At 56.2% G+C, this 17,487-nt stretch overlaps 8 protein-coding genes across 8 annotated transcripts in view; 4 read left to right on the forward strand and 4 right to left on the reverse strand.

Moving 5' to 3' along the window:
* The window catches only part of PUNSTDRAFT_113141 (acetyl-CoA synthetase-like protein), a gene marked incomplete at both ends in the record, with an annotated part of 5,807 nt that extends 4,514 nt beyond the window's left edge, over window positions 1–1,293 (reverse strand). The window contains 3 exons of the mRNA XM_007382976.1: window positions 149–333; window positions 382–600; window positions 650–1,293. Of these exons, the coding sequence (XP_007383038.1) occupies window positions 149–333; window positions 382–600; window positions 650–1,293 (1,048 nt within the window). The remainder of the gene's footprint in view (window positions 1–148; window positions 334–381; window positions 601–649) is intronic.
* Window positions 1,294–3,683: 2,390 nt separating this feature from the next.
* On the forward strand, window positions 3,684–5,852 carry PUNSTDRAFT_101678 (MFS general substrate transporter). Its single transcript, XM_007382977.1, has 7 exons — window positions 3,684–3,905; window positions 3,979–3,987; window positions 4,051–4,193; window positions 4,269–4,630; window positions 4,701–4,937; window positions 4,997–5,307; window positions 5,379–5,852. Exons 1-7 carry the CDS (start codon window positions 3,800–3,802, stop codon window positions 5,684–5,686), a joined length of 1,476 nt encoding a protein of 491 aa, XP_007383039.1. The 5' UTR covers window positions 3,684–3,799; the 3' UTR covers window positions 5,687–5,852.
* Window positions 5,853–5,975: 123 nt separating this feature from the next.
* On the reverse strand, window positions 5,976–6,578 carry PUNSTDRAFT_86232 (uncharacterized protein; the record flags this gene model as incomplete). Its single annotated transcript, XM_007382978.1, has 3 exons — window positions 5,976–6,181; window positions 6,243–6,378; window positions 6,443–6,578. The coding sequence occupies 3 exons, from the start codon at window positions 6,576–6,578 to the stop codon at window positions 6,133–6,135; spliced, it is 321 nt and encodes a 106-aa protein (XP_007383040.1). The 3' UTR covers window positions 5,976–6,132.
* An 855-nt stretch (window positions 6,579–7,433) lies between these two features.
* Window positions 7,434–8,307, forward strand: PUNSTDRAFT_86234 (uncharacterized protein). The gene is made up of 3 exons (XM_007382979.1): window positions 7,434–7,865; window positions 7,926–8,090; window positions 8,149–8,307. Exons 1-3 carry the CDS (start codon window positions 7,521–7,523, stop codon window positions 8,215–8,217), a joined length of 579 nt encoding a protein of 192 aa, XP_007383041.1. The 5' UTR covers window positions 7,434–7,520; the 3' UTR covers window positions 8,218–8,307.
* A 415-nt stretch (window positions 8,308–8,722) lies between these two features.
* On the forward strand, window positions 8,723–11,236 carry PUNSTDRAFT_143212 (peroxysomal citrate synthase). Its single transcript, XM_007382980.1, has 16 exons — window positions 8,723–8,861; window positions 8,935–9,107; window positions 9,162–9,174; window positions 9,234–9,401; window positions 9,457–9,542; window positions 9,601–9,694; window positions 9,750–9,818; window positions 9,870–9,985; window positions 10,071–10,278; window positions 10,344–10,356; window positions 10,410–10,462; window positions 10,523–10,653; window positions 10,705–10,778; window positions 10,843–10,887; window positions 10,939–11,027; window positions 11,081–11,236. Exons 1-16 carry the CDS (start codon window positions 8,791–8,793, stop codon window positions 11,130–11,132), a joined length of 1,455 nt encoding a protein of 484 aa, XP_007383042.1. The 5' UTR covers window positions 8,723–8,790; the 3' UTR covers window positions 11,133–11,236.
* A 178-nt stretch (window positions 11,237–11,414) lies between these two features.
* PUNSTDRAFT_125835 (uncharacterized protein) lies at window positions 11,415–12,791 on the forward strand. The gene is made up of 6 exons (XM_007382981.1): window positions 11,415–11,581; window positions 11,643–11,708; window positions 11,770–11,792; window positions 11,847–11,967; window positions 12,021–12,133; window positions 12,195–12,791. The coding sequence occupies exons 1-6, from the start codon at window positions 11,483–11,485 to the stop codon at window positions 12,388–12,390; spliced, it is 618 nt and encodes a 205-aa protein (XP_007383043.1). The 5' UTR covers window positions 11,415–11,482; the 3' UTR covers window positions 12,391–12,791.
* Window positions 12,792–13,210: 419 nt separating this feature from the next.
* Window positions 13,211–15,024, reverse strand: PUNSTDRAFT_101689 (proliferation-associated protein 1). The gene is made up of 7 exons (XM_007382982.1): window positions 14,898–15,024; window positions 14,644–14,803; window positions 14,515–14,575; window positions 14,182–14,459; window positions 13,943–14,103; window positions 13,678–13,892; window positions 13,211–13,620 (listed from the first exon to the last, which is right to left on the reverse strand). Exons 1-7 carry the CDS (start codon window positions 14,970–14,972, stop codon window positions 13,398–13,400), a joined length of 1,173 nt encoding a protein of 390 aa, XP_007383044.1. The 5' UTR covers window positions 14,973–15,024; the 3' UTR covers window positions 13,211–13,397.
* Window positions 15,025–15,166: 142 nt separating this feature from the next.
* PUNSTDRAFT_101692 (S-adenosyl-L-methionine-dependent methyltransferase) lies at window positions 15,167–17,398 on the reverse strand. Its single transcript, XM_007382983.1, has 8 exons — window positions 17,189–17,398; window positions 16,995–17,133; window positions 16,818–16,930; window positions 16,659–16,740; window positions 16,583–16,600; window positions 16,487–16,525; window positions 15,674–16,431; window positions 15,167–15,613 (listed from the first exon to the last, which is right to left on the reverse strand). The coding sequence occupies exons 1-8, from the start codon at window positions 17,311–17,313 to the stop codon at window positions 15,409–15,411; spliced, it is 1,479 nt and encodes a 492-aa protein (XP_007383045.1). The 5' UTR covers window positions 17,314–17,398; the 3' UTR covers window positions 15,167–15,408.
* Between the last annotated feature and the right edge of the window lie 89 nt (window positions 17,399–17,487).

Below are 17,487 nucleotides of genomic sequence, written 5' to 3' on the forward strand. Positions count from 1 at the left end.
TCACGTATGGACATGTAAGGTCCACATGCGATGCCGGAGCACCCTGGACGATCGAGCTGGTACGTCGTTGGCGGGGACGCGATGGGCATGCATTCTGCACGCGGGGATTAGAGGACGTTACAAAACAAAAATAAATAAACTGGCGTACCCGTCATTCCGTATGATGGAAGAACGACAGCGCCGTTGAACGTTTCCTTGAGCTGTATAGCGAGCGCGGGGAGAAGCCCGCCCGCAGCATTGCAGATCATGCGAATCCGCGTGTCTTTCGAGGGGACGATATCGGAAGGTTGCGCGGACAGGATGGCGTGGTGCATCGTGGGCGCCGCGTAATACCTGTACAACATCAGCAATTTTCGAAGGTCAAAGATACGACGCTCTTACCATGTCGCTCCAAGACCAGTCGCAAGTTCCCAGAAGGCGTTGGCGTCGAACCCGGAGGCGATGATCGCGCTGCCTCCTGACATCATAGGCGCGAAGAGATTCCGGACGATACCGCCAACGTGGAAAAGAGGCATCATGTTCATGTTGACGTCGGACTCGCGCAGGTCCCAGGACTTGACGACGGCCAACGTGCCGATAATGATTGATCGGAGCGCATAACTGAAAAACGTTGAGAAAATAGACAATGACAATGCAAATAACGACTCACGGGACGACCTTCTTCTTTCCGCTCGTTCCAGAGGTATGAAGGACCAGAGACTGATCGTAGAGGCCGTGCGGCTTGGAGGGCGGTAACGTCACGCCGAACGAGCCATCCGCGTTGTCGACGACCATATCGAAGAGGCCCACCGGCCCCCCGAGATGGTGTTCGACGTAGATGATTTCGCACCCGAGGTGCTCGCGCAGCTCGCGCAGCTCGAGACGCTCGGCCGCATCGCGCGTGGTCACCACGGCGCGGACACCCAGTCGTTCTGCGTCTTCCCGAAGCTCGGCAGCCGTGCAGCTGGCGTTAACGGGCGCGCAGGTGTGATATGTCGCCAGAGCGATGAGGGCGACGGCGTTCTCGCACCCGGTGGGGAGCGCGATCATCACGCGGTCGTTGGGGCCCAGGCGCTTCGAAGGGTCGGAGACGGGGAGCGCGAAGTGCGAGACGAACTCGCGGAGGTCGGCGTGGGTGAGAGGGGGTCGCTGGGGGTCGGGATACCATAGCGCAGGCTGAGATGTGGACGGTAGGCAGTCGAGGAAGGTCTCGACGCGTCCGGCGTCGGTGACGAGTTCGGCGAGTTGGTCTCCGAGGGAGATACCGGACGGAGGCGCAGGGAGAGAGTGGATGAAGGCTAGAGGAACGGACATGATGTGTTTCGGCTTGAGGGGGAATAATGTGAATCCAATCGTAGGACATATTCAGACTTAAGTACAGACAAAGGCTAGGGGTTCGGCTGGAATGCGCGAATTGGAGCGACCGTCGGATACGATTGGCATGTCACGATATCTGTGTGACAAGAACGCGGAATGAGGAATTGGAGGGACCGTCGGATACGATTCGTATGTCCCGATCGCTGTATGACAAGAAAGCGGAACGCGGAATTGGGGCCTCCGTCGGATACGATTGGTATGTCACAAACACTGTGTGACAAGAAAGCGGTATGAGGAATTGGGGCCTCACTCCTTTTCCAGGCCAACCGCTCTGGGGTCGCTCGGACGAGTTTGTGAGGGCTGGACTACCCCACGCCGCGACGCAGAGCGAGCGTTCGATAAGCAGATCCCAAAGAGTAATGTGCCGTCCGTGCCTGCCCATCCGGACACCCTTGCGCGATCGCCAAAATTCGGGTCCAAACAAAGTCCGGCGGAGTATCTGTCCAGCTTTCGCGCGGATGGAAGACTGTCATCCCCGAGACGATGCTCACAAAGGCAACATCCGCTCGACGCATCTCGGTCTGGCACAGCTTTTCCAAGGGACCTAAACCATGCTGCCGGGGGCTTCGATATGTGGTGCAGATCGATTGTTGTGGCGCGTGCGGGAATGCACATAAACGGACGCAAAGCGGACCGGAAAGGAAACGTCGGTGGAGGGCGTCCTTCTGCGGCGGGCCAGCGGGAGCAGTGATCATGGCGATGCAGTGGCGGAATCGGAGAGATCGGCGGTCACGTCGCGTGCTTTCGACGGTGGATGCCGGAGGACGAGGAGGAGTGGGGAACCGGATGCGAGGCGGTATTCGTTGGCGAAACATGCACTGTTCCCGGGCAGTCCGTCATTGACCCCTTATGACACTGGGGTTGTCGTCGTACTATCCGCACTCGGCATCTGCAAATGCATGGGAACTTCGCGGAGAGGATTAGCTTCCTTATCCACACCACAGCAGCGCTAAACTCCTTACAGACGCTCATGCCGCATTGCGGTCGATCGTGCAAAGAGCAATAGGGGTACGGAAGAACATCGCCCCAAAGTAGCCAAGGCACGGAAGTGTGTAAGGTCGGTGTGTCACTGGGCTCCCTTGCACATTCGCCCTCTTTCGTTCTCTTCCGCCCCGGGACGGGGGGTACGCGCCTCCGAGGCGGGGCCCGGATAGCGCATGCAGTGTACAGTACCTTTTGGCTTGCTCGAAACGGGATACCCGCGCCCGCTATCTTTTGGCGGTCGAGAGCAGGTCGAGAACAAAGATCAGAGTGAAACTGCGGGCGCGCGCATACGGTTATCTGGCCGACACAATAGGACCAGTATGGAGCAGTATGGGGGGCGGAATGATTGTTTTGTTCCGCGCACCTCCACGCTTCCGCTGAGGAATTACCGCAGCCCGCGTGGCAAAATACCCACAGTCACAGGCGTGATCCCACGGTAAGTACAGAGTCAGCCGGGCCGCTCGCGCGCTCCACAGCGCCGAACACTGCGCTCAACAGCGCCGCCGCCGCGCTCAACAGCACCGTGGCCATGCTTAACAGCGCCGCCCCCCCGCTCAACAGCGCCGTGGCCACCGCGCTGAACAGCGCCCCCACGACACCGCGCCCCACAGCGCCGAACACGAACAGCGCCGCCAACGCCGCGCTCGACGGCACCGGGCTCGACATGGCGGATTTTCGTCTTGTATATACAGTTGAACAGCTGGCGATTCTGATTTTTTTTTTCAGTGTCTACCTGCGCTGCCGCACGCACATGCGACAAAGATGGCCGACGACGGGACTGCGCGGATGGCGTATGCACATGGCAATCTGACTGTTGATATCTGTTGATTCGCATTTTGACTGATCGTTGATCAATATGATTGGGTTGTAGATCCGGGAAGGTATGTACGATACGCCGAAGTTCGATTGGAGAGCAAGGACCAGGTCAAAGCGCACATACTAGCAATGCATCGTACTGCGTATGTGTACGTTTGTGTACTATTGGTGTAATCGCAGGTAGAAGCTGAGAAGGCTTGGACACCCGCGCGTGCCTGAAGGTGCGAGCCGGACCTACGTTAGTTCCGAGGCTCTCGAGCTGCGAGAACGGATGAGGTAGCATTATCCGGAGAGCTGGCTATTCCTGCGTAGAGTTCAATATAGACGGCGCTTCGCCGTACAGCATGATGTCTTGTATGTAGCTTGTCTGCCCGTTCCAGCCGGCTCGGAGTCCGGAGCCAAGGGAGGAGCAAAGTATGGACGCACGTGCGCGTTCTCTGTATCGTTTTGGTCCGCGCACTGCCATCATTTTTTGATTTTGGGAGAGGCGCTCCCACCGAGCGAGATAAGAACGGGAAGGGGGGAGGGCAGAAAGACCCACCTGCGTTCTGTTTCCGTCTGCATCGGTGTCTTTCCCTCTTGCTCGTATACGACGCGCAACGACCATCGGACCTTGACCAGGACCAGTCCTTGTGCTGCAAAGATGTCGATGTTCAAGCTGAACAAGCCGCTGTCGCAGGTCTCGCTCATCTTCGCGTGCGGGACCGCGCTGTTCTCGGACGGGTACGCGAACAACATCATCGGGAGCGGTGAGTAGCCAAGCGTTTTCGAGCTTCTCCGACGTGCAGTGAGCTCACGGGATGAATTGTTGTGGCGGGATAGTCACCACTTGTGAGTAACCCGTTCAAGGACCCTTCTAAATGCATGGGCTTCTCTGAACTGCACCTGTGCTAGGCATGAGGCGAACCTATGGCGCGGACAGGGTCAACGCGCACTCCTTCCCGACCGTGTTGTCGTCCCTCACGTTCGCGGGCACGGTCGTCGGCATGCTCACCTTTGGCTACCTTTCCGACAAGATGGGCCGTAAATTTGGCATGGTACGTCCCCTCTGCCTCCTCGTAATCCAGCGTACGTACGCTCAACGAAATGCTTTCTCCGCCTCTGTGTTTCAGATGACCGCGACGGGCATCGTCGCCTTCTTCTCCGCGCTCTCCGCCGGCTCGAGCGGCACCAATTTGCACGGGCTAGTCGCCATGCTCGCTGTCTGTCGTTTCTTCCTCGGTATCGGCGTCGGCGCGGAGTACCCTTGCGGGTCCGTCGCGGCGAGCGAACAGAGCGAGGAACCCGGGATCGCGAAGAACGCGCAGCACCGCTGGTTCGCGCTCGCGACGAACACGATGATCGACGTTGGTTTCGTCGTCGGCGCCTTCGTCCCGCTCGTGCTCTGGTGGATCTTCGGCGACAACCACCTCCGCGCGGTGTGGAGGCTCTCGCTCGGGCTCGGCGTCATCCCAGCGCTTGCGGTGTTCGTGTGGTACGTGCTTCCTGCGTGCATAAGTGCATATATGTGTCGGGAGATCTGAACTGGATTGTGTATGGAACAGGCGTCTGCGGATGGAGGAGCCCACGCGCTACAAGGAGAGCTCGATCACGCGCGGTCGCATCCCGTACTTCCTCATCCTCAAGCGCTACTGGAAGGGCCTTCTCGGCGTCTGCATCTCCTGGTTCCTGTACGACTTTATCGTCTACCCCTTTGGCCTCTACTCGTCCACCATCACCGACAACATTACCGGCGGCGACTCCCGGCTCAGCGTCGTCTTCGGTTGGTCTGTCGTCATCAAGTACGTATCCTCTCGTTAGTCTCTTCCTTCTCTCTCCCCTCACGCATCTTCTTTGTCAGCTTGTTCTACATTCCGGGCACCGTCGGCGGCGCGTTCCTCGTTGACTACCTGGGCCCGAAGAACACGATGATCTTCGGGCTCATCATGCAGGCCATCATCGGCTTCATCATGAGCGGCGCCTACCAAGCGCTCACCAAGCACATCGCCGCCTTCGCCGTCGTCTACGGCATCTTCCTCTCCTTCGGCGAGGTCGGCCCCGGTAACTGCCTCGGCATGCTCGCGGCGAAGTCGGGCCCGACCGCCGTCCGTGGCCAATACTATGGCTTCGCCGCTGCCGTGGGCAAGATCGGCGCGTTCGTCGGGACGTGGGGTACGTTTCCTTCTATCCTTTGCAGCCACTCCTCTCCTCCGCCCTTCACTCACTCACCTTCATCTTGGCAGTGTTCCCCCCCATGATCAAGGCCTTCGGCGGCTCGGGCACCGCGCGCGGCAATACCGGCCCCTTCTGGGTCGGCTCCGGCCTCGCGATCTTCTCCGCCCTCGTCGTGTTCTTCCTCATCAAGCCGCTCACGCACGACGGCATGGTTGCCGAGGACATCGCGTTCCGCGAGTACCTCGAGGCGCACGGGTACGACACCTCGCTCATGGGTCTCGGCGGCTCGTCCGACTCGCTCGCGCCCCAGTCCGACGCGCCGTCGATCGTGGACGAGAAGGCGGCGCCGGAGAAGGTGTCGGAGAAGGCGGTTTGAGCGAGCGGGGGCGTCCGCACGCATACCCAGGCGTCAAAAAAAACTGATTATTTAAGTAATGTTGTAATGACGGTCACGTCTTTCTTGCTACGGATGGTAGATCGGTGTTGTGTTATAATTTCATGCTGTGCGCTCGAGCAATATAGCGACGTATGCTCGTCATCTTACGAACGTCTGGGCGGTTCCTGCATCGTGCGATGATTCTACACGGAATTTCAGGAAGGAGAGCCTTAAAATAGCCGTTCAGCGCTTCCATGATCCACCTTGACGAGCGCTGGTGGAACACGAGGACCGTTGGGACTGCAGCTACATTAACCATTTGGTCGAATGCGACAGGTTTCTGATAGGAAAGAAGGAATTCAGGCAGAGGAGAATACGACGTGCTTTCCAGGGCAAAAAGAGTACAGCTTGCGACAGAGATACGAACGGAAACGTGGTTCGATTCGTTATGTCTGCATCGCATCTCCGCCCTTCCCAGTTTTCGCCAGTTCGTTGCTGAGGAGAAAGGTTTGTTGAGGCTCTCTTTGTAAGCGTGCGTGCGGGTCCGACAACGTACCGTAGCTGCATGCTGAACTCGTCCTCGATGTCGTCGTCGTCCCAGTTGTCCTCCCAGAGCTTGTTGCCGCCCGACTGCGCGGCACCTGGAGCGGCACCGCCAAGGTGCTTCAAATCTGTCTCCGAGTCGTCCCAGTCTATCGATTAGGCGGTGATCAATATGGCGATGGACTTGCAGCTGAGTTATGGGGAGGGGCCGACCTTGTACAGGGAACTCCTCAAACTCGTCGTCCTCTTCCAATACGCCGAGAGTGGGCGGGGCATTCTGTTCTTTGTTGGATTCCTCTAGCGCGGCAGCGTCTGTCTTTGCTTTGGATGTGGATGCGTCGGAGGACATGATGCGATGGGGCGAGATGGAACGCGTCCGAGGAGGGACGCGTACGCGCTGCTTTTGGCTGTTCAGTCAGGTGACGTATTCTACTTCATAATATAAGTACTTGACTGTATATTATGAAAGGCCTCTTTCCCCACTACTGTGCCGTAGCGATGGCCTGGAACGGGTATATTCGGGACATCAATGAGTGGTCTCAACCTCAGCCTTTTCTGGGATCTATCTCTCTACAGTGTCTTTGGTACCGGTCATCTTCGGGTGTGCTTTCAGTCGTCGGGGTACGGGCCTTGCCACTGGTTGTTCGACAGTCCGAGTTCTTGGTGCGCTTGGACAAAGCGTCGTGTGGCCGTGATACATCGAAACAGGGCTCGGAAGGATCTTGTGTTCGATAATAAGAAACTGATGTTAGTCACTCGTACTCCAATTTCTCTCTGCATTATCCGCCTGTAAGGTTGTACTCAAGGTTGAAAAGTAAACATCTAGACTCTTCGCATGCTTCGAAGTTGTCCTGCTCTCATTGTTGGCCTGCAGACGTTGCTTGTGGTTTTATCTATCTAAGTCGGTGCCTATATCTGCCATCGGAGTCATAGGGCTATCGAAGCTGTGTATCCGATGATGGTCGCGCTATAAAGCCAATACGGGCAGCGAAGATCGCCAAGTACACCACCCAAATACCTCAACGTGTCTCTCTACATGCTGAGCCACGCCGACAGAGTTGCAGCGCGCATCAAGGTCGCCCATGAAAACATCACCCACCACTTTCCCGAACTTATACCCTCTCTCGCGATACCCTTCCACCGCGCCGCATACTACCCTACCCTACTGCCCACCACCGAGCCCGTGAAGCTCAAGCACGCGACCCGATTCTACGTCGCACAGCAGGACACGCTCACCTGCGCCAAGGCACTCGTGCGCGCTCACGGGAGCGACAAGGTTGCGGTGCTCAACATGGCGAATCACAAGCAGCCCGGCGGCGGGTTCCTCACCGGCGCTGGCGCGCAGGAGGAGGCCATGTGTCGCCGCAGCACGCTCTTCCTGCACCTTACGCAGACGCAGGGAACGCTGGGCAAGATGTACCCGTTTCCGAAGCACGTATCCGCCATCTGGACGCCGGGCGTTCGCGTGTTCAGGGACGAGGGCGCGGCGCACTATAACGTGTGGCCGGATCACCAGCGGTTTGACGTCGCGGTCATCACCGCAGCGGCGGTGCAGAACCCCCCTCTAGATCGCACCGGTCAAGAGTTCAAGTATGTGGCAGACGTTCAGCGCACGAGGGTCAAGATGGCTCAAATAGTGGGTGCTCTTGGTGTTCGATCAGTGAGGCACGTTTACTGACGGCCTTTTCGTTGGCAGCTGCGCATCGCCAAAGCTCAGGGGATCACGCATCTTGTCCTCGGTGCTTTCGGATGCGGCGCGTTCGGCAATCCCCCACCTGCCATAGCAAAGCTGTGGTGGGAGGCGCTCTTTCAACCTGACGTTCGTGGCGCTTTCACGGAAGTCTGGTTTGCGGTCATCGATGTAAGCACCAGCTGCACGTCCAGAAAGATGCATTCTGATATGTGGTAATGAAATATAGAAGAGCGGGAGTAGTAATTATCCCATATTTCACGCCATGTTCCATGGCAAGGTGGATTCGGGTCTTTGATTAACATCGCTTGTGACTAGGGACGTAGGCGCGTGTGTATTCGCCTTCGACTGTATGCTTGCATTTGTATCATCTAGCGCCGAAGCCGTTGGAGGAACTTCAGACTGATACCCTGCCGCGTTGTTACAGCCACAGGAATCCGACTTGACGAAGGTTCCTGCGTTTCGCGCACTACTTCTGTCCATCTGTACTCCCGTCCATGTGCACGATTAAATGCATCTGTGGGCCCAGGATCAACCTATGTTCAAAATGGAAATCTTACACAGAGCAAAACAGGAGGTTGTGAAGGACGTTCGTTCTAAATATATTTTCGCAACGCAACCATCCCTGATCCGGCTAGAGCTCGAGATGGTTGAGTACAGATGCAGAGAAGGCGAACGAGCCCGATGTGATTCGCCAGCCCCAACCGCATGTGATTACCGCTCACGATGATGTCAACCGGCCTCTGCGAGAATCCGGTGGCTTGCGCTCGGATCCTAATTTGTATACCCCAGAGCACTTCGTCTTTAGCCTCCGCATACCACCTTTGCACAGGAACTGTTGCGTCTTGATATCCTTTGGCCAATCGTGACGATGGGCAAGCAACCGGAGAGCGAGAGCCTCACTGTGCGCGATAACCGCACAGGCAAAACGTACAATGTCCCGTAAGTTTCAGTCTTGTCTCATCGAGCATGGCCATGGTATGTCGAGGAACTGGCGGTAATGGTGTGGTTGTAGGATCGTGAACAACACGGTGTCGGCTTCGGCCTTCAAGTCGATGTCGGCGCCCAAGAAGGAGGGCGAGCGCGATGAGAATGATACAGAGAAGGGTCTTCGGGTGCTGGACAAGGGATTCATGAACACTGCTGTGATCCAGAGCGAGATCACGTATATTGACGGAGACGCCGGCGGTATGTGGAATACACTCAAAAACCAGGCGATTGTTACTGAGCTTTCGCGAGCAGTACTTCGATACCGGTATGCACCCCGAAGACATGAGTATGCGCGCAGAGACGCTGAAGCGCGTTTGCTCCCAGCGGATACCCAATCGAACAACTTGCGCTCCACTCCAGCTTCCTCGAGACGGCATATCTCCTCATCTATGGTTCTTTGCCCAGCAAGAGACAACTTCATACCTTCGAAACCGAGGTGATGCATCACAGCGGTGCTCACTCGGACGCGGAGGACTTCTTCCGTTCCTTCCGGTGCGGCTTCCGCTTCCGCCAGAGCATGCAGCGTTACCGATTATCTCGTTGCCAGATATGATGCGCATCCAATGGCAATCTTGACGTCTGCGTTCTCGTACCTCGGCTCATACTACAGCGAAGCTAATCCATCCCTACAAGGCGAGGGGCACATAGTTCATCGCATCGACGTCCTAGCTAACGTCAACATCGTCTACAGGACAAACCTTGTTCACGAAGCGGGACCCAGCATCAATTTCCAATATGGACAAGCAGATCTATAGGCTGATTGGCAAAGCCACTACATTCGCTGCGTACGTCATGCCCATGATTTGTATCTTTTGTGTGCGCAGCTCACGTTCTGCGTAGGATGGCATATCGTGTTCGTCAGGGCCGGGACTTTGTGACCCCTCCTACAGGATTCAGTTATACCGGCGCGTGAGTCGCAACAAGCCGCGTTTGTACCTGTCATGTCTCATTGTGTTCAAGCTTTCTGTACCAAATGGATCACCTAGGCGAAGAGAACTACGTCCCGAATCCAGTCCTCGAGAAGGCGCTCGACATTTTGTTCATCCTCCACGCTGACCACGAGTTGAACGCCTCATGTCAGTTCATCTCCGACCCCTTACACTGGTTCTCCGAGTATCCCCCCACGGTGTTGCTGAGATTACGCTGCTTTCTGTCTGCCAGGTACAACTGTCCTTCAGACGGGTTCCTCTCTTGTCGACCCATACTCTGCCATTGCTGCCGGTTGTGCTTCGCTTTATGGCCCACTACACGGTGGCGCCAATGAAGCCGTCATTCGCATGTTGATCTCCATCGGCAAGCCTGAGAACGTACCCGCGTTCATTGAGGCGGTCAAGAGGAGGGAGAAGGTGTTGTCAGGGTTTGGTCATCGGTAATGCTTTTTTTGGTTATTATCAGGCTACCCGTGTTTCATTAATGGTCATTCTCTTCTTTTAGAGTATATAAGACGGTAAGAAGCCTACCGAACTGCACGCGTTGTAACTGTCGTTGATGTGCGTGTAGTCCGACCCCAGGTCTTTCATCGTGCGTCGGACGGCGGACGAAGTCTTCAAGGTGTCAGTACTTTCCCCGTCTCTGCTTGTGGGTGGATGACTGTACTCAAGCGAACTTGCCAGCACGGGGAAAGATGAGCTCCTGGAGACTGCGATGGCATTACATGACGCAGCCATGAAAGATGAATTCTTTATCAAGAGGAAGCTCGCACCGAACGTGGACTTCTGGAGCGGCCTGATCTACCGTGCAATGGGTTTGTGGTACCTGTGATAATTCCCAACATACACGCTCATATGAATGCTAGGTTTCCCGCTCGACTTCTTCCCAGTGCTTTTCGTCGTCCCGCGCGTGGTGGGATGGATCGCGCACTGGCGACAGGTGCGCGTTGTCTCGGAGATGAACGACCTTGGGACGTCCTGACCAAAGTCGCGTGTATTCACAGATGATGCTGCAAGAAGGCGGGGTGAAGATATGGCGACCGCGCCAGGTACGCCCGTCATCCATTTGAAGGTTAATCGAACCCTAACACGACGTAAAGGTGTACCTCGGTTCCGGCAAGCGCGACTACGAGCCTGTTGACAGCCGTCCGGACGCTCAGATCGCTCCCTCGCCGGTCGTGCATTCCGGGTGAGCTCAGCCGTCTCGCAGCCCGGCATTCGCGTTGACTAGGTACCGATCAGGATCACCAAGCGCACCAACCTCGCGAGCTTCAAGGGCAAGAGCAAGTTATAGTGTGCTGCTCCTCGACGCTGCCGGACGATTATCGTGCTTGTTGTCGACTTTGATGCTTTGTGCTTACCCTAACATGAACCTGGCAATAATGCATTGTTGTGCGCGCTGTCGACGACAGGCCGGTCGCCGCTTGGCGACCCTACGCGTGATTGACTTGATGATCATTATCATTGTTGCCATATAAAGGCGGCGTGGGCGTGGCGGAGTCCGAATAAGCGAGACGGCCCTTTACGGTCTCACAACCCCGTCCCGGTTTCCAGTCTCTTCTTTCACCTCCGTCCTCGACGACTGTACCTGCCCCGGCTCCCTCCCTCTTCCTCTCATCCACCCCCACCGTCTCTCCGTCGAAGATGTACACCACACTCGTTTCCACCGCCGCTCTCGTTTTCACGCTCGCTGTCTCTGCCGTCTCTGCGGAGTTCACCGTTAGCACCCCTCAGCTCAACCAGGTCGGTCCCACGTTTTCCGCGACGGGAGGAATAGTTGGTTGTTGACACGCGCTTCTCGTAGTGCGGTAGCGCCCAGATCACCTGGTCCGATGGCAAGGGACCCTACAACTTGGTCGTTGTTCCTGCTGTGAGTCGTTCATTCGGATCTTGTGTGGTCGCGTGAGACTGACGCGCTGCGCACCCTCCAGGAGGACCCTTGCGGCGACATTCTGTGCGTTCAATTTTTTTGTCCCCGCCAGGCGCGGATTCTGACGTGGTCTTGCAGCGCCGACCTCGGAGACCACAGCGGTGCTTCCATGACCTGGAAGAACATTAACTTTGCCGCCGGCACGAAAGTCATGCTCTCCCTCGAGGACGACAACGAGGATGAGGCTTGGTCGGGCGAGGTATGTTTTTCGCATTCGGAGAATGCGTGTTCGGCGTACTCATTCGGTTTCAGATTACCATTGGCGCCAGCGACGACGCGTCCTGCCTCGCTGTTGCCTCGTCGGCCTCGGGCTCTGCATCCGTCGCGAGCTCCTCTACCGCCTCGTCCGACAGTGCGCGCACCACGTGAGTCGCCAGATAATGCAGCTGTACTCTAGGGTGAAATTGAACACTCCCGTTTTGCCAGTCTCGTCGTTGGCGCCCAGCCCACCCACGCTGTCGCCTCGACCGCGGCAGCGGCCACCACCTCCCTCGCCGTCGCCGGTGCCGTTGGCAACAGCGGTTCTGACCCGCTCTCCTCCGGTGCGCTCTCGATGCGCCAGCTCAGCACCCCCGTCGCGGCCTTCGGCGTGATCGCCGCTGCGCTCGTCTTCGCGCTCTGAATATACCCTCTCTTTATCCTTCTTTAACGAGATCGCCCCATTTTGTGTGTGAATAGGGGTGTGTGCTGGCACACGGTGGCGGTCTCGGGTTCCGTTGTTTTTTTGCTGCTGTTCCTCGCTTTTATTACCTATTCCGCGCACAGATGTGCGCTCCGCTGATTGCTGTTGCGCAACCACCGTTGCCGGTCCGAGACTCGGCCTTGTTCATACTTGACAATTAGGGTGGAACGGCTGGGAGCCTTGGATCTGGTCTTCAATGCTCGACTCGATTCGCGATACCACACCCGTTGTTGTTACCATTATCTGAAAGTTGAAATATTTGGTCTGGAGTCTGCGCTGTTCCAGTGCTATAGTTGCCTCTGTATAGCCAAGCCACAACAATATACAGTCTGCGTCCTGCGATCTTTCTGCGATCTGTTTCCATTCGCGTTCGCGGTCAGTCCCTCGTCTTGCTCCTACCATCATGACGGAACCCGAGTGGCACACAGTGTGAGATGAGATATCTCCGTCTCGTGTTCATGACTTCTGATTAGAAGATGAAGCTCGGCTAGAATTCCGTTTCTTACGCCCGAGCATGCGCGGATAGCCAAGCAGGTCATCGAAGTGGATGCGGAGCTGCAGCCGCACGCAGTAAAACGAACCTTAGCGGTCGAGGACAACGAGCTCGTGGCGTTGGTTTTTTCCCCTCGAGATCGCCCCAAAAAAATCCCATCTAATCTAGCATCGGGGTGTAGGACTTTCAACACGTTGACGGTCCGATTAGCACGTCTCACGTTGAACGCGTTCCTCGAGAACGTCGATCTGGTCATACGGACAATAGGGGAGTTCGGTGAGGAGGCGGCGCGCGGTCCCCCTCCAAAGCCGTAGATATATAGCTATAGGGCTACACTGCATGCTACAAATATAACGCAGCAGTCCTACAGCAGCATCGGGTGTACAATTTGCGATTTCATTGACTTCAGCGTCCGTCGTTGCGCCCTGAGGTTCCTGGATCATATTTTTGTCGTTTATTTAGCCTCGCCCTCCGCAGCTTTCTTCTTCTTGTCCTTCTTCGACTCGCGAAGAGGCTTCGTCAGGAGCTCCTTGAGTTCCTCATCTTGCAGCTCCTTCTCGGTCTTCACCAGCTCCGGCTTGTACCAGACTGGAGGGTGGGTGAGTAGCGAAGGTCCACCGGCGAGGAGCGCGATAGTGAAGTGGAAGGCAGCCACGAAAGTTCCGGCAGGCGTGTAGCTAGCAAGTCAAAGTTGTTAGGGTGGTATTCCCTGGCAGGAAAATCCCGGTACGAACATGACTTCGTATGGCTTGACTAAGCTGTGCTGCACGGCCTCCTGAAGACCGAGACGCGCCCGCTTCTCGTCTTCCAGCGCGCGGATGTTGAAGGGGAAGGCACCGGCCTTCTTTTGCACGTCGGAGAATACGGCACGCGAAGTCTTCATCTTCAACTGGTAAGTGACCGTCGAGTCCCGCTGATACACGGTGGTCCTAGACTCTTCGATGCGAGCCTGCGACGCGATTAGTACCAGATAATAGAATCGGACTGTGAAGAACGCACCTTGCCATCCTCCCCGGTCGAGATGAGAATGTCCATCCCGTACACTTCGCCCTCCGCGAACGTAACAGTCTCAAACTCCTGCTTTTGCTGCGCAGTGGGGTTCAGGATAATGCGCTTCTTGCCGTCAATCACGTTTTGCGTTTGTTGACACGAGAGCATGCCTACGACCAAGTCCGCATTAGCGATCGGACACTTGGGACACCACCAAATGGAATGGAGTGGAATTATCGCTAACGTACCTTCTACCGGCTTGCAATCCCAAGCAGAGGCGACTTTGGCGACAGCATCGGTCACCGTCCAGTTTTTGTTTCCAACCTTGATCAACCGCATGGCGGCCTCGGCGGCGGTCCATGCAGCTTTCAGCGCATCAGCCTTCCGTCCGGTGACAGGGTTTTCAGGCGTAGCGCCAACGACTAGAGTCTCCGCGCTGATGGCAGCGAATCCATCGATGTGAGCACCCAGGTGAATCTTCACAACGTCGTCTTTCGCGAGTGTCTGTTCAGACAACGGATCGGAGCTGTAAGATATGCCGATCAGTCGAGATAGCATTAGGACGGCGCGGTGCGACGTACGCCAGGGGCGAAAAATGCGCGACGGCGTTGTTGACCGAGACGCAGGTGGGGAACGCGAGGCCTGGCGGTCATAATACGTAAAGATCTGTACGCAGAGTCCGGGGTTGCCCACGATCATCAACGGCGTACCTTTGCTGACCTTGACGCCCTTCACCGATTTGTTGTAGACGGCGCTGCAACCCTCCTCAATCAATTTGTCGCCCTCCACGCAGATGTCGAGGATTTTCGCGCCCTCCACGCAGAGCGGGATCAATTTTTTGACGACATTGTTCACGATGTCTGCGGCTCCCTGTTGCACGAATGGACAGGACGTAGCGCCCCGGTCAGCTATAGTGGATCTGTAGACCGTAGGGCGTTTGGCCATCGGAACTCGGGGAACTTGCCTTGTACTTGGTAATGTCGGCCTCAGCGATGGGCTTCTTGTCCTCGACCTTGGGAGCTGCTCCTTCAGCGGACATGGTGTTTACGGTGTGATGAGGGGACGAGTCGACGAATTGGGATGAGGACAGGAGAACGGCAGCACTTCAACTGAAGATTTCAAATCTATGATGTTATGTTGATCTGGTCCCATCGGATTAGATATATACCTCGCACCTTACTGTGATCTAACGAAGTCAATCCAGCGTTGGCAATCGGGATGGAGTTCAATAAATAGTGTCTGAATTACATGAAGTACTACTTCTATAGAGATGCGAATATATGCAGCACTACGATTGTAACTAGATGATATATAACCCAAGCCACTGACATGATCCATTGGAGATGCGGATGTTGAGAACACAGGGGATGAGGGGAAGGGCTTGCAAGGAGGTCCGCCAAGTAGAACTTGTAGTAGAATATGTGCCCTGGAGCATGCAACCAAACGAGAAAGCTATATTTGTAGAAGATCGCCCATCACATTGGTGGTTGGTTGTCGGCTTTCCATCCGACGAAGCACCTCATGCGACGACAAATATCCTGACCAGGTTGGCGCTCGAAGCCCTCCGTGTGCGGAAGGTTTTCCCTCCACACGCGCCAACCTGGGTCCCCGCCGACCTGGGGCTCGGGCCATTTAAACTGCTCGAGAAGCCGGCGCGGCTGAATGCGGTCCTCCATATCGCTGCGGCGCACGCGATGTCAGCGTAGAGTTGACATAATCTGAATGATATAGGAGACGCACTGTCGCCAATTGGAAAAATAGAGCTCGAATTCTTCTTGCAGCGTTTGCGCTTGATCGTGCTCGTCAAGGATTCGAGGAGCATCCGCGAATAACCGTTCATATTGCTCCCAAAGAACTTCCTTGCACTCGACGATGATCTGCACCGTTCGTGCGAGCATCATAGGGGCCCACTGTTGAATGAGCGACTTGCTAGACTCTTGTATCGGATGTATTGGTCGTAGCTCTGCCGACGGTCGAGAAGTGCCGGGCACTGCAATAGAGTCCCTAGAGGATGTGCTTGCGCTCTGCGGCAGCGAGAGGTGCGGGGTGTTGGAGTTGGGTGGCAGCGGAACTTGCAGTAGCGGGAACGATCGGATGTCAACGAAAGTGGCGGAGAGATACAGTGGCAGTATGGTTAGCGGATTTGGGGCGATGAAGCGGCTTTCGAGGAGTTCGTCCCATGTGGCCTTCAGCATCCGGTGGTCCTGGGGGTGCGGGCGTCGAGAGCCCACTGTGCTTGACTTGCGATCATCGTACGGCGGGAGTTGATCTGTCGAGTGTCCATTCGATACGGCGGAACCCTGGTTAGCGCTAGCGTTTGACTGTGATCTGGAGCTGCGACCAAGGGAATTGTTGGACGTCGAGGCGTCCGTACGGTACGATAAATTGCCGCTAGATTCCCTGTGGGGTGTAGGGAGCTGCAGTTGCTGCGGGGAGTCCAGTACCACCGCCGATGCGGGTAAAGGGCCGGTGGGGAATATTAAATCCTCTTCAATTATCTGCACTCATGGATGGTGAGGGCCGAACGTGAGAAGAGAGGGAGCATGGGGATACCTCGAGTACGCCGCCTGGCTTTAAGATTCGGTGAATTTCCTGAAAAGGAGGCGTCAGCTATACCACACCGATAGGATGGCGTTCAGGCAAGCTCACCTCCAAGATACTCGGCCACTGTGAGGACATCAGCAGGGGTGTAACCTCGGAGATGAACTTCGTCAAGTACACGCACCTCGTCTTCAGGGACGCCAAGACCGATACCCTGGAATCGGATCATGTCGAAATGATTCGGCGCGAAAGGTAGCCGGTCCAACCTGGCGAAGCAGCGAAAAATCGCTGTGAGCGGAACGTGTGGCGGGAAACACATGGGGAAGGATGGGGCGGGACCTACATGTTCGCATGCACCCACTTTACGCGTCGCAAAACGTCGGCATGTGCGGTCTTCTCCAGCTCTTCCAGCTTGGGTTGTATGTCCTTCATGTCGAGCCCGATCAGATGGCTGTTCTGGATAATGCCAAGAATAAGGTCACGGACTGAGACCGGAACGCAACAAATTGAGTAAACTGACCGGCCATTGTTGCGCGGCCTTGATGCACCACAAGCCGCTCCCGCAACCCAAGTCGAGCACAAGCTTGGGGGGCTCTTCGAATTCGTGGATGGTCAACGTGCCGGTCAGTTTGTACATGAACCTGAAGTCGAAGTTATCGCTGAAAGGCATCGCGTGAGGTCCTCGTCCATGTCGCAGCGGCGCGCCACACGCACTAGTCGATCAGGTTCCTGCTGTAGTCCAGAGGGTACGGGATCTCGCCCGCGTCGCGCTTCCGCTTGCGACCCTGCTTGAGCAAGTCGTCTTGCACCGCGACATCCTGGCCCAGGCGATCCGTCATGGACGTTGTGAGAGCAGGAGATGGCTCATCGGGGTAGCCCCGGGGTCCGGAGGCTAATTGAGCGGAGCGGTGAACCTGTTGGTATTAGTCGCCGCCACACATTCCAGAAAAAGTGATTTCGCTAGGTTAACGTAAATATAGCTAATTTACCACGCCACCAGGGCGTTTCCCACT

Source organism: Punctularia strigosozonata, assembly GCF_000264995.1.
Source record: "Punctularia strigosozonata HHB-11173 SS5 unplaced genomic scaffold PUNSTscaffold_5, whole genome shotgun sequence".
Lineage (NCBI taxonomy): Eukaryota > Fungi > Basidiomycota > Agaricomycetes > Corticiales > Punctulariaceae > Punctularia > Punctularia strigosozonata.